Source organism: Propithecus coquereli, unplaced genomic scaffold, assembly GCF_000956105.1.
Source record: "Propithecus coquereli isolate 6110/MARCELLA unplaced genomic scaffold, Pcoq_1.0 Scaffold31, whole genome shotgun sequence".
In the NCBI taxonomy this organism is placed as follows: Eukaryota; Metazoa; Chordata; class Mammalia; order Primates; family Indriidae; genus Propithecus; species Propithecus coquereli.
In genome coordinates, this window is record NW_012148730.1 from 1,094,553 (window position 1) to 1,106,734 (window position 12,182).

At 45.9% G+C, this 12,182-nt stretch overlaps 1 protein-coding gene and 1 pseudogene across 1 annotated transcript in view; both read left to right on the forward strand.

The window, feature by feature from the left end:
- Window positions 1-486, forward strand: part of LOC105814904 — a 2,797-nt pseudogene extending 2,311 nt beyond the window's left edge.
- A 6,611-nt stretch (window positions 487-7,097) lies between these two features.
- Window positions 7,098-12,182, forward strand: part of XKRX (XK, Kell blood group complex subunit-related, X-linked) — a 14,870-nt gene continuing 9,785 nt past the window's right edge. The window contains exon 1 of the mRNA XM_012650051.1: window positions 7,098-8,033. Within this exon, the coding sequence (XP_012505505.1) occupies window positions 7,699-8,033 (335 nt within the window). The 5' untranslated portion in view covers window positions 7,098-7,698. The remainder of the gene's footprint in view (window positions 8,034-12,182) is intronic.

Here is a 12,182-nt window from a genome sequence, read left to right on the forward strand (position 1 = left end):
AGATTTTCATAAAAGCCCTTCTGGGGAAGACCATCACTCTCGAGGTTGAACCCTCAGATACAATACAAAATGTAAAGGCCAAGATCCAGGATAAGGAAGGAATTCCTCCTGACCAGCAAAGACTGGTTTTTGCTGGCAAGCAACTGGAAGATAGACGTACTTTGACCATAACATTCAAAAGGAGACCACTCTTCATCTTGTGTTGAGACTTCATGGTGGTGCTAAGAAAAGAAGAAGTCTTACACCACTCCCAAGAAGAATGAGCATAAGAAAAAGAAGGTTAAGCTGGCTGTCCTGAAATACTATAAGGTGGATGAGAATGGCAAAATGAGTTGCCTTTATCGGAAGTGTCCTTCAGATGAATGTGGTGCTGGAGTTTTTATGGCCAGCCACTTTGATAGACATTATTGTGGCAAATGTTGTCTAACTTACTGCTTCAATAAACCAGAAGACAAATAATTGTATATGAGTTAATAAAAGACATGAACTAAAATACTGCTTAAGAGACGGTAAATTGGGAGATGGTCATGAGTCTTTCAACTTGGGGTGGCCTATAAAATTAGTGATAATAGCTGACTGGCAGTTCCAGGTTGTATATGGTTATTTCATTTGGGAAGACATAAAGACTGGGTTAGGTGCACCCTATGTACTTCCACACACCCTGTGCTTCTATCATAACCCTTATCATTGCTGTATTATAATTGAATGTTTTTTTCCCTTCCCTGTGTAATCCGGAGTGTTTTTAGTTGTGAACAACAGAAATTGACTGGCGTATTCAGGCAGAAAATGGTTGTATTGAAATCACATTGAATAGCTCACAGAATCACCACTTAAACTAGAGAACCAGACTCAGGGCTACACAGCTGCCACTGTTACTACCACCTCCACTCCTACTGCCATCAGTGTTAGCTCACGTCCTCCAAGGAGCAGATACCAAGATGGGATTAGACATGCAAGAGATTTATTAGGGGAAATGCCCATGACAGAAAACAGGGTGGGAACTAGAAGAGGCTGGGAGAGCTGTCAGACTGCGATGTAAATCTGACCTTTGTTGACAAGGGAAAGCAAGAAGAAGGTTGGGGAGGAAGAGTCAGACTGAACTAGAGTTCTCATAAAATTTGGCCAAGCTGATGGGGAGTCCCATAGCCAAAGCCACCTATTGGAATAATTCTATGTCTCCCAGAGATGGGCCTGATTTAGTATCCCTGCTGTGCTCAGTCATTGGCTGGGAGCAGTGTGACCTCAAAGCAAAGCGGCAAATATCGGGGTGAATTTAGAACATAGCAGCTAGGGCAAAGGTCAGTTACACTCCCCACATTGGGAGAACTGAGAGGCACATTTTCATAGCTGTCTCAATCAGAGATTTTCCACTGCTTTGGGTCACTGACTCCCAATTCAGGGATGGATCCTTGGACTGAGTAAGCCTAAGTCATGTACATGTGTCCTGACTGTTAAGAGGTCCTGCTTCCCACCAAGGTTCCTGAGCCCTTTCCCCCAAATAAAGGGGTTCAGATGCTGGACAGCAACCACCCCCAAAAAAGGACACTTATCCACTATACTGTGTGAACTCCTTGAGAGCAGAGATCTTTGTCTTGCTCATTGCAATTACAAATATTTACAAATAAATGTTTATTGAAATAATTGAATGACTTTAGCCAGCTGGTGCTCAAATGCCCTTAAACACACACACACACACACACACACACACACACACACACACACACACACACACAATCGACCAATCAATCAATTTAGCCATCAGGGAAATGCAAACCATGGCTAGAATCAAAAAGACAGATAACAACTGTTGTCAAAGATGTGGGGAAGTTGCAACGATCATACACTGCTGGTGGAAATGTAAAGTGGTACAGCCACTTTGGAAAAGTCTGGCAGTTCCTCAAAAGTTTACACATAATTACCACATGATCTTGCATTTTACTCCTAGGTAATACCCAAGTGAATTGAAAACATATTCATGCAAAACTTGTACACAAATGTTCCTAGCTGCTTTATTCATAAGAGGCAAAACTGGAAACAACCCTGTGGTGGTTAATTTTATGTGTCAATCTGGTTAGACAGTCGTGCCCAGTTGTTTGGTCAAATGCTATTAACATTAAAATCAGTAGACAATGAGTAAAACGCATTACCCTCCATCATGTGGGTGGGCCTCATCCAATCAGTTGAAGGCTTTAAGAGCAAAGGCTGAGGTCCGCTGAAGAAGACGGAATTCTGCCTCCAGACTGCAATGTAGAAATTCTGCCTGAGTTTGCAGGCTTCAGACTCAAGACTGCAACATCAACTCTTTTCTGAATTGCCAGCCTGCTGGCCAGCCCTGAATTTCAGACCTGTCAGCCCCCACAACTGCATAAGCCAATTCCTTAAAATAAATCTCCCCCTCTCTTGCCCCAGTTGCCCAATTGGTTCCATTTCTCTGTAATATATCCATACAGTGGAATATTACTAATCATAAAAAGAAATGAGGCCAGGCACGGTGGCTCACCCGTGTAATCCTAGCACTCTGGGAGGCCGAGGCGGGAGGATCGTTTGAGCTCAGGAGTTCGAGATCAGCCTGAGCAAGAGTGAGACCCTGTCTCTGCTAAAAATAGAAGGAAATTTACTGGACAACTAAAAATATATAGAAAAAGTTAGCCGGGCATGGTGGCGCATGTCTGTAGTCCCAGCTAGTCGGGAGGCTGAGGCAGGAGGATCGCTTGAGCCCAGGAGTTTGAGGTTGCTGTGAGCTAGGCTGAGGCCATGGCACTCTAGCCCGGGCAACAGAGCGAGACTCTGTCTCAAAAAAAAAAAAAAACACATAAAAAAGAATGAGAGGGAGCATTGGTCCCAGGGCCCGGCCACCCCCACCCAAAAAAAAAGGAATGAAGTACTGATACATGCTACAACATGGATGAACCTTGACAACATTATACTAAGAGAAAGAAGCCAGACACAAAAGGCCACACATGATCATATATTGTATGATTCCATTTATATGAAATGTCCAGAATAGATGAATCCATTGAGATGGAAAGTTGATTAGTGTTTGCCTAGGTCTAGGGGGAGGGGAGAATGGGGAGTGAGTGATTAATGGGTATGGGTTTCTTCTTTGGGGTGACGAAATGTTCTGGCACTAGATTGTGGTAATGGCTGCATGACTTTATACTAAAACCACTAAATTGTACACTTTAAATGGGCGAATTGTGTGGTATGTGAATTATATCTCAATAAAGCTATATCTATTTCATCCCCCTTCCTCCCCTCTTCCCCCTCTCCCCCCCATCAGGCAGTGTAAATAGAACTAGCCAGCTGCCTGGCAACACCCATCATCCCCAAATTGCATGCTGCATTTTGCGACCGCACTTCTTTCCCTTCAAGGCTAATTTAGATGTTCATTTTTAACCAGATTTGCTGAAGAAAAATGCTAGGGGTGAGGGCTGCAGGGAACTCTGGGCTCCAGGCCCAGATCCCAGCTATGGATGATACTCATGAGGGAGTACCTCGGAACTAACAGGCGAGAGTCTTCTCAGAAAACTTACAGCAAAAAGAGAAATAAGACCCAGCTGATATATAACTGATTTTGCATTAGATAATCTTTTAAGTATGCTAACAGCCCAAGCTGAGCATTCTATAGAAAAAAACCAGCCTGAGCAAGAGTGAGACCCCATCTCTACAAAAAATAGAAAAATTAGCCAGGCATGGTGGTGCACCCCTGTAGGCCCAGCTACTCGGGAGGCTGAGGCAGGAGGATCTCTTGAGCCCAGGAGTTTGAGGTTGCTGTGAGCTATCACGATGCCGCTGCACTCTAGCCAGGGTGACAGAGCAAGATTTTGTGTCAAAAAAAAAAAGAAAGAAAAGAAAAAAAAAAGCCACCCTTCCATCCTGGCTACTGATTCTCTGGACCTTGCCCGTCGCCTCCCACCAACAAGGGTTCCATGACTGGGCTGTCAGCCACTTGCTGAACTTCTTCTCTGTCTTTCCTCTCCTCTTTCCTCTCCTCTTCCCTCATGATTGCCAATCACCTCTTCCAAAGCAGCTCCTGGAGGCCTGACTAGTTTTCAGGCTGTAGTGGCTTGGAAAGCTCAACCCTATCCCTGAGCCTTACATGGTTCAGAGGGGTTCTGAATGCTAATAAAGCTGCCCAGAGCTTTCAGACCAGATGACTTTTAGATCCATTCTTTGTTCCTGCCGAGTCAGGGGTGAGAGGTGGGGTGGGTAAGGAGTCAGACCTTGATCCTACCTTTCTTGCAGAATTCTGGTGCTTTTCAGAGGGAGAAATTGACCCTTGAACACTACCTAGCATTCAGGGGGAAGCCTCGGGGTCACCTCAGATGACTAGTCCTTGGGAGATCAGTGCTCTTAATGGGCAAGGGGTCCTCAGGACCGCAGCAGTCTCATGAGCCAACGTTTTTAGCATCTCCAGTCCTACCTAAGAAGAGTAAAGAGCTGGAATCTAGAGATGGCGTGAAAGACCAAAAAGGGTGTTGGACAGAAACAGGGCAAATTCTCAGTTAGCTTCTCCCAGCAGGGCAAAGGAACAGGGAAATAAGAGACCAGAGTATTTAGTGACCTAAAGCGTCAGAAAGTCCTAGGGCTGAAAATAGAGAAGCTGGTGGGTGAGAGGATCAGATGGCAGGAACTTTTAACGGGTCTATACCAGCTATGGGGGAATCTACTAAAAGTATGGTAGGGGCTCTGCCTTCAAGGAACCTATAATAATCCAGTTGAGGGATAAAAATTAATACACTTGAAATAATTTGTAATTTGGTGCTAAACTGTGGTATCGACCAAAAAAATGCTGTAGGAACTCTGAGAAGGGACAGATCATGTGGGCTGGCAGGCATCCTCTGTGAGCTGAATGCCCTGGCTCCAGGGGCCGCAGCTTTTAGAGATGAGTGTGTCTGAGTCTTGCATGGTTTCTTGGAGGAAATATGGGGAAGGAAGCTTCATCATCATCACCATTTGTCAATCAGCATTGTCATTAACAAGTGTCACAATAAACACTGAGCATCCCTCCCTCACTAACTTTACACTTCTGTTGGAGAGGCAGGGCAAACATGGAAAGAGGTGAAAGGCTAGTACAAGAGGGCATGTGCAAGTAGCACAAAGAGGGAGAAAAATGAGGGTCCGGGAGATCAGAGAAGGCTTCCTGGAGGAGGTAGTCTTTGAGCTAACCCTTGAAGGAAGGTTAGCATTTGGACTAATGGTGAAAAGAGGCAAAAGGGGCTGTAAATGGTATCAAGGCACAGAGGTGGGAGTGAGCAAGGCAAATATGAGAGGTGAGAAAAACAGCTGGATTAAAGCAAAGGGTGTGTGGTAAGGTAGCGTAGGCCACAAAGTTTGAGAGGAAAGTAGTGTAGTGATTATAGAAAGCCTTGAATGACAAGAGTCATTTTGGAACAAAGTAGGAAGTCATTGTAGATTTGTGCATTTGGGGAGAGATGCCACGGAAAAGGAGGAAAGGCTAAAAGAAAAACATTGGGGTTCTTCATTCTTCCCAGCTTTGCTCTCCTGTATTAGGGTGACCAACTCACCCCATCCCAGCAAAATGTTATGAGTTGGTCACCCTGCCTGAAATCCACCTCGTAAACAGGTTCTTAAAGCAATCCTGAGAGGTTCTGCCCCATAGAGTGCTGGTGGAGAACCTCGTCCCAGTTGGACTGTCCCAACCAATCGACACTTTGTCGGAAGTTGTTCTCAATAGTGTTGCTTTCCCTTGTGAAACGCTGAGGAAGAAGCAACCTCCTAGCCCAGCTGCTAGCACAGGTGCAGACCAAGATGGCAAGTCTACTTCAGAAAGCAACCTTTAGATGCAGAATCTGCCCCTGAATCAGCCCTGGCGATAGAAGGCAGCAGTTGTGGGAACCTTAAAAAACAACCCAACAACAAGACTAAATCTATCTTGAGGCCATCATTTTGGTGGCTGCTACTTGGTCACTCCTCATATAGATTCGCTTTACTGACTTCCTGCAGCAAAAAGAGATTGGCACAAGCTCTGCTATATTTGTATTATTACCAGGAGACAGATGTTTTCTCTTTTTCTCTGGGGTTTAGAATTATGCAAATGAAGGCTTGCAAACAAAAGCTCAGCGAGGTGGGGGAGGATTGCTCTTAAGAATCCAGGCAATTTTCAGAGCTCTTTAAGACACCCCTCTCAGTTTTTAGTAACAGCTCTCTTGGCTCCTCTCCAGGCTATTTAGAGCTTGGCACCTCTTCAGAACCTTTCAACCAAAGACCTGAAAGTTCATTCTAAGCCTCCCCCTATCTTGGCCTCATTTTGCAAGTGGAGAAATCAAGGTATATAATATGAGCTTTCAGTGTCTGTGGGCTGTTCTCGAGTCTTGACCTCTATCCTGTGATTCTATCTTCCTTCTGCTGGAAACTCTGGCCCAATTGCCTCCCAGGTTCCCTCTCCCGTGATGTTATCTGGAGGGCAATAGGACCTAGGGAGGTTCAAGCCTGAGGCCGACCGAGGAAGACACACCTGCCTAACCGCGTGGGTTGAGTGAATGCCGGAGCGAGCCTCTTAACTAGTCAGACAGGGCGGGGTGGAAGTGGGCGCCTGCTACTCTTGGCGAAGAGGAAAGCTGTGGCTCCCTCCTGGGTCCGAGGGGTCGTGGGGAGAAGTGCTTCTGAAGAGTGGCCCAAGCCCCTTTTTGTCGCGCCTCTCCACAGGGAGCATCCTTCGGCTGGCCGCCCTGGAACTCTCTGGCTGGTTTTGTTTGGTCCCAGCTGTCCCGCCCATCTCTCCCGCCCCCGCCATCCCAGTGCCTTCGTCCCCGTAGCTGCCGACCTCTCTCGGCTGGAATCGCGGGCCAGGCAGGACCCTGGCTGCAGACGGCATCCAAGAGTTTGGCGACATCGGCGCAGCCGGGTTGGCGCCCTCCCTGTTGCGCCTCTCACTAGCGAAGTTTCTCGCAGGAGAAGAAGCCCGTCTAGCCTTTTCTCGATCCCGCAGAGCGCGCGCACTTTGCTTCTCTGCCTGGAGACTGCGCTGGTGGACAGAGCTGTGGCAATACTCCTGTCCCCGACCCGGCTGTCTCGGGGGCGGGGCTCGAGGAATCCGAGCAGCCATCCTGAGAACCCTGGACTCCACGGCGGTCCTGAGAGAGCGCCGGTGAACGGGCGAGCGGGCGAGCTGATAGCCACAACCTAGCAGTAGCTAGGATTCCTGCGCACTGCATCCCCAAAGGGACTCTCAGGCTGAGCCCCCTCTCCTGCCCTGGCTCGGTTCTCTGCTGACTTGAGAGGGCACACTGGGACTCCTTAGGAGGAGCTGCTGAGTGTGGGTTCCCCGTCAGAGTGGCTACCCCCTGCCAGGGGTCTGCGAAAGGAGTCGCCAGGGAAGCAGCTGTTTTTTCTCATGGCTCTTCATGCGCCTGGAATTGGACTCCGGACTGGGCGCTCGGCTGCTTGCTTTTGTCTTGTTCAAGCTTCACAGCACATACGTTGATTGGAATCCTGGGCCAATCAAGAGCCAAGTTCAAAGTGATACTCCAGGACTCTCCATCCCAGACTCCAAGTCGAATTTGTGTCTAGAAGAGAGGAGTCTCTTGCTCTAACTAGTGGATCTCCATTCCATAACTGGACTTACCAGAGTATTCCTCACCGATACCTGGACTGCAGTGGCTACACGGTTCTCTTGGGGATGGGTGGGAGGGTGCTTTGAACTCCAGACCACAACACTCAGAAAGAACCTCGACAATGGACAGAGTTTATGAAATTCCTGAGGAGCCAAATGTGGATCCGGTTTCATCTCTGGAGGAAGATGTCATCCGTGGGGCCAACCCCCGCTTTACCTTTCCATTTGGCATCCTCTTCTCCACCTTTTTGTACTGTGGGGAGGCTGCATCTGCCTTGTACATGGTTAGAATCTATCGAAAGAATAGTGAAACGTACTGGATGGCATACACTTTTTCCTTCTTTATGTTTTCATCCATTATGGTCCAGTTGACCCTCATTTTTGTCCACAGAGATCTGGCCAAAGATAGACCACTATCGCTATTTATGCATCTAATCCTCTTGGGACCTGTTATCAGGTGAGCAACTTTTTAATCTCTTCTCCATCCTCACCCCTACTCCAGACTTGTGCAGAGAAAGATGAAACCAATATTTACAAGATTGTTATTATGCCTGTAATCTAATCGATTCTCCCATTCCCTCCCACTCTTGGCTTCCCTGTCTACCATCCAAAAAACTTATCTCAAATCTTAAATGCCACCATGATGAACATGTGGCATGTATCTGTGTTCCAAAACTATGAATGCCGTTGATAGGTGGCCGGGTGCAGTGGCTCACGCCTGTAATGCTAGCACTCTGGGAGGCCAAGGCGGGAGGATTGCTTGAGCTCAGGAGTTCGAGACCAGCCTGAGAAAGAGCCAGACCCTGTCTCTACCAAAAATAGAATGAAATTAACCAAACAACTAAAATAGAAAAAAAAAAATTAGCCGGGCATGGTGGTCCGCACCTGTAGTCCTGGTTACTGGGGAGGCTGAAGCAGGAGGATTGCCTGAGTCCAGGAGTTTGAGGTTGCTGTGAGCTAGGCTGATGCCACAGCACTCTAGCCCAGGCAGGAGAGAGCGAGACTCCGTCTCAAAAAAAAAAAAAAAAAAAAAAAAAAGACTTCATTAGACAATGTTTGCTGTCTGGATTTGAGTTGTGAAAACTATCATGGAACCAAAAGACGTGATCACCCTGTGCACACAGGCCATAGCTGCAGAGTGTGTAATTTTGATTCTGCCTTCTGGATGCTCTGTAAATTGGATGAAAGTCCGTCCCCCACCCCGCACCACCTTCCATCACATCTCACATTCGGTTTCTGTACCCTGAGCTACTTGGGCTGGTCCTACTGCTATTTTCAAGTTCTCCCAAGTAATTTGACATCTGGAAAAATACCTTAAACCATCTGTGGTAATCTGGTACCCGCAGCCCAATGTAGTTCACTTTTCTTTCAGTTCATCGGGCTCCTGTTTATCTCTTTGTATATTTCTGCAATGAAGGCGCATAGTTGGAAGGGGGCAAAGGAAGATAGTCCATCTCTCTATGTGGATGCAGTAGCACAATGTCATAGCATCAAGCATTTCCATTCAGATTGCCTTGTAGGGAAGGGAATGTGGTTAATCATAGGGAGACAGGTATCTGTGTCAGCAGTCTCATCTGGATGCTATGGAGTTTTCAAGGTAGGGAAACATTACAAAAACTTATGAGTTCAAGGAGGAAGAATGGACCAAGTTTGTCTTGATTGCAAGAGAGGCAGACACTTGCAATCAGCTGAGGAATATGGGTCAGAGTGTTGCAATGGGAAGGTATCATTAGATAACTAAAACAGTCTGTGAAACTGATTAAGAATGGAAACTCCCCTCTTTATAAAATATCCTATCTGTAAATATATAATTTTTATTTGTCAATTATACCTCAATAAAGCTGGAAAATGTTATTACCAATATATTGTTTAATGGAGAGGACTCGATTAGGCTCTATCAGAGAAAATATAGGATATCAACAGAAACAGTGGCCTGGAATTCAGGATACCTGGAGTCTGGTCCTACCTCTGTCATTGACTAGTTGTGTGGCCTTGATGAAATCTCTGATGATGCCTTGGGGCTCAGTTCCCTCATCTGTAAGATAAATGGGTTGGGCAGATCATAGGTCTCAAACACAAAAGCTTGCAGGAGCCAGGCAGGTATCATAAATGAGTGAAATGGGCCGGGCGCGGTGGCTCACGCCTGTAATCCTAGCTCTCTGGGAGGTCGAGGCGGGCGGATTATTTGAGCTCAGGAGACCCTGTCTCTACTGAAAATAGAAAGAAATTAATCGGACAACTAAAAATATATAGAAAAAATTAGCCGGGCATGGTGGCGCATGCCTGTAGTCCCAGCTACTCGGGAGGCTGAGGCAGGAGGATCGCTTGAGCCCAGGAGTTTGAGGTTGCTGTGAGCTAGGCTGATGCCATGGCACTCTAGCCCGGGCAACACAGTGAGACTCTGTCTCAGAAAAAAAGAGTGAAATGGGCCAAGTATAAGAAAAACAGTAGCCTAGTGTGTGACAATAAATGAAAACGGAGTCTCAAAGTTAGAGAAATGATGACGAGTAGTGAGTACCATGGCAATCCTTCAGGAGGCAGCCGCTCACCAGCTTGGCCCAATGTTTCCATGTTGGAAACTGGCCAGATCCCCCAATTTTTCAGGAGAAGCTTCCAAGACAGGATTTTATATGAAATGTCATGATTTTAAATTTTGACAACTGACTTAAAAGAAAAAAAAAACACCACCACAGTATAGATCCAACCAAATCTGTTGGTCAGATGTGACTCAGCTGGCTTATATGCAATCTTTGGCCTGGGTGATCTAAAGGTCCTTTTAAGCCTGGTGCCATGACTTATACCTATAATCCCAGCACTTTGGGAGACCAAGGCAGGTAAGATCATTTGAGCCCAGGAGTTCAAGACCAACCTGGGCAATTTAATGACACCCCCATCTCTACAAAAAAATAATAATAAAAAAATTAGCTGGACGTGGTAACGCACACCAGTAGTCCCAGTTACTTAGGGAAGGATTGCCTCAGCCCAGGAGTTTGAAGCTGCAGTGAGCTATGATTGGGCAACTGCACTCCAGCCTGGGCAACAGAGCGAGACCCTATCTCAAAAAAAATGTCCTTTCCAGTTCTGAGTCTTTGAAGCTCTAAAAGGAAGACCTCATCTGGAACTTGGAACGGAAGAGTTTAAAGATGTCACTAAAAGAGCCAAGAAACCATTCTTCTCTCCTTTTTCAAATGCAAATTGAGTTAACAGAGCAAGAACTCTCAGCATGCAAATTTCAGCAAGTTACCCACCCCTCAACCCCCACTCCACCCCGGTTTTGACATAACCTTTGTTTGCTTTGTGGCCTCCCAAGCCCTTTTTTATTTCGACCCTCTGTATGTAGTGTTGAGTACTGTTTTTCATTTTTGTCGTTTAGCTAGAAATGATTGGGAAGCATTTAAAACCTCTGGCAGCTAAGCCCACAGCAGGGAAAAAAAATAATTAAAAACTCATAAATTATACTCTTGATTTACTTATTTTCAAGGCCAATTACTTTTTTAGGTAGTTAGGAACTTGATTAATGCTATCAGGCACATGAAGGTGTTTGTAGGGCCTGGCTCCCTTACATAAACTGCAAGCATACTTCTGGAAATGAAAATGTACTGTTATTTACTGAAGCTTACAAGCAAGACAAACGCCCTTACTTAAACCAGTAAATAACCTTAAGAATAGAAGCATAAACAGCATTTCATGTCACCACTTTCCTGATACTTTATCCAGCAATAGCACTGATGGGTTTGAGTTAAAATCTAAAATCTTTGGTTAAAATTGCACTTTGGCATTTTTCCTGAATAGGAATAAAGTGTTGCTTTTTCTTCTCTGTTCTTCCTTTTTTTTTTGAGACAGAGTCTTGCTCTGTCACCTGGGCTACAGTGCCATGGCATCAGCCTAGCTCACAGCAACCTCAAACTCCTGGGCTCAAGCGATCCTCCTGCCTCAGCCTCCCAAGTAGCTGGGACTATAGGTGCACACCACGAGACCTGACTAATTTTTCTATTTTTAGTAGAGATGGGGTCTCACTCTTGCTCAGACTGGTCTCCAACTCCTGAGCTCAAGCAATCCTCCCGCCTCGGCCTCCCAGAGTGCTAGGATCACAGGTGTGAGCCACTGCACCGGCCTCTTCTCTGTTCTTCCTTTTCATCTTTTTCTCTCCCAGGTCTTAGAGTTTGTCCTTAAAAAGTTGAAGTTTCAAACTACACGCTTCAGAGTGGTACAAATGCATCAATGCCAGCGTGATCTGTGGAGAACAGCAGGCAGCGCATGCTTCAAACCTTCCTATCTGGAGCCAAAGCCTAGAGAGCATATAAATCTCTGAGCTTGGCTTTGGTCTATTTTTCTATTAAATTACATCGCTGTTATTATTATTCTCTCCTCCCATAATTTCTCACTCTATATTCTTTTCTTCCTTCTCATTCTTTCATTTACTCAGCAAATATTTATCAAATACCCACTGTGTGATAAGGGCTATGAACAAGATAAACACAATCCTCGCCCTCAATCTATTGGGGAAGATGTCTTAATTTCCAACACAAATGTTCTTCCTGTCATAAGAAATAGTCCGCAGTTTCTATTCATTTCAAGGTGAGTGAGGGAAGTGGTAACTTGGGTG